Source organism: Myotis davidii, unplaced genomic scaffold (genome assembly GCF_000327345.1).
Source record: "Myotis davidii unplaced genomic scaffold, ASM32734v1 scaffold93, whole genome shotgun sequence".
Classification (NCBI taxonomy): Eukaryota; Metazoa; Chordata; class Mammalia; order Chiroptera; family Vespertilionidae; genus Myotis; species Myotis davidii.
In genome coordinates this window covers 10,157,977-10,159,415 of record NW_006292095.1, presented here as the reverse complement: position 1 = coordinate 10,159,415, position 1,439 = coordinate 10,157,977, and the positions used below count along the sequence as shown (strand labels likewise).

Here is a 1,439-nt window from a genome sequence, read left to right as displayed (position 1 = left end):
GCTTTCTCTGTCATGTCCTCAAACTAAGATAACACAAGTTAATACAATTTTAGCCTTATGGAACACTTACCTACTTACAACTTTTATTTTGTTCATGTGTGGGTTGTTTAGTGCACAATCACTGTCTTTGGTTCTTAAAACAATTTTTCTTCAAGGATTTTTAGGGTTCTGAGGCTTCATTTGGTGCACAGGCCCCATGTGCAAAGTATTGTACATGGCTATGTTTGTCTTTTTTTTTTTCTCAGAAGCGGATCTCTGATTTTTAGCAGATTCTCAAAAGTCTATGAAATGAAAAATTTTTAAAATTTATTTGGCAAATTTATTTGAGTATCTTCTATGTCTCAGTAACTCTGCAAGGGACTGAAGGTGACTAAACCATTTTACTCCATCTACCATTGTACATGTAGAAGTTACGTGCTTTTTCAGATGCCTAATATAACGGTGTGTGCATGCACACATGTTTGTGCACACATCTACCCAAGCGGATATCTTCCTCAGAGCATTAAATTCGCCATTTTGGTCACCTCAAAGCACATACACTATGGAATGTAGACCTGAAATGATACCTAGCTTTTTCCTTCCTAAGTGAGTGTCTGTACTTGAGTGTCTAAGCATATACCATAGGATGACAAGTAAATTGCCTAAAGCAATGATATAGTGATCTTGTATCTCTTTTTTTACTTTTTGATCCAGAAATAAATTGTATAGATTTCACTATTTTGTTTTATTTGGCAAGAGAAGGCTTATGGCTGTATATTTAGTAATCTGTTATTCCTTTTCTGTTTCTTTCTTATAGACTTCACCCAAAACCTCACAGAGAAAATTACCTGAATGGTTTGCCAAAGAAAATGAGACTTTAGCTGTTACCAGCAAGAACTCAATGGCCAAAACAAAAAAGAAGGGTCTTTTTAGTTAAAATGGCAGCTGCTAGAAGAATTATGTTTGTCCTGCTGTATTATAAGAGAGGTACTGAATTTTATTTCTGAAAAGAGTGGGAAATAATATGTAAGCTTAAAAATTATTTAATCTCAAAGTAAAATTCATCTATTCACTAATCAGCCGGCATCTCAAAACAGCCTTGTGCAATTTCCATAAAATTGAGTCTTCTGAGTACAACATAGAATGCTGAGTTTCCTTTAACCGTTTGGCTGCTGACGTATTTTTTCGGACATATGCCAAAACTGTGGCACTAATTGCGCGTGTATGGGAAAAAATGTAAAACACTGTTTTATACAATAAACTCACTTGTATTGCTTTGCAAAAACAAAAATTAAAAAATACCAATTGTTTACAGAAATTTGTTTTAAATAAGAAGAGCGCGATAGCGCTCCTTAGCAGTCAAACGGTTAAGATTGCCCTAAGAATTGTTATTGCCCAGTTTTCTAATCATTTTATATCAGCAGTATATCTGGAAAATGTAATTTGTGTGATATGATACA

The 1,439-nt window shown here is 34.2% G+C and overlaps 1 protein-coding gene across 3 annotated transcripts in view; it reads left to right on the top strand.

Annotated features, from left to right (window-relative positions):
* WRN (Werner syndrome RecQ like helicase) overlaps nt 1-1,136 on the top strand; it is a 153,308-nt gene extending 152,172 nt beyond the window's left edge. For all 3 annotated transcript variants that reach the window (XM_015565251.1, XM_015565250.1, XM_015565249.1), the window contains one exon: nt 797-1,136. In XM_015565251.1, coding sequence (XP_015420737.1) covers nt 797-916 — 120 coding nt within the window. In that variant the 3' untranslated portion in view covers nt 917-1,136. The remainder of the gene's footprint in view (nt 1-796) is intronic.
* Nucleotides 1,137-1,439: the final 303 nt, after the last annotated feature.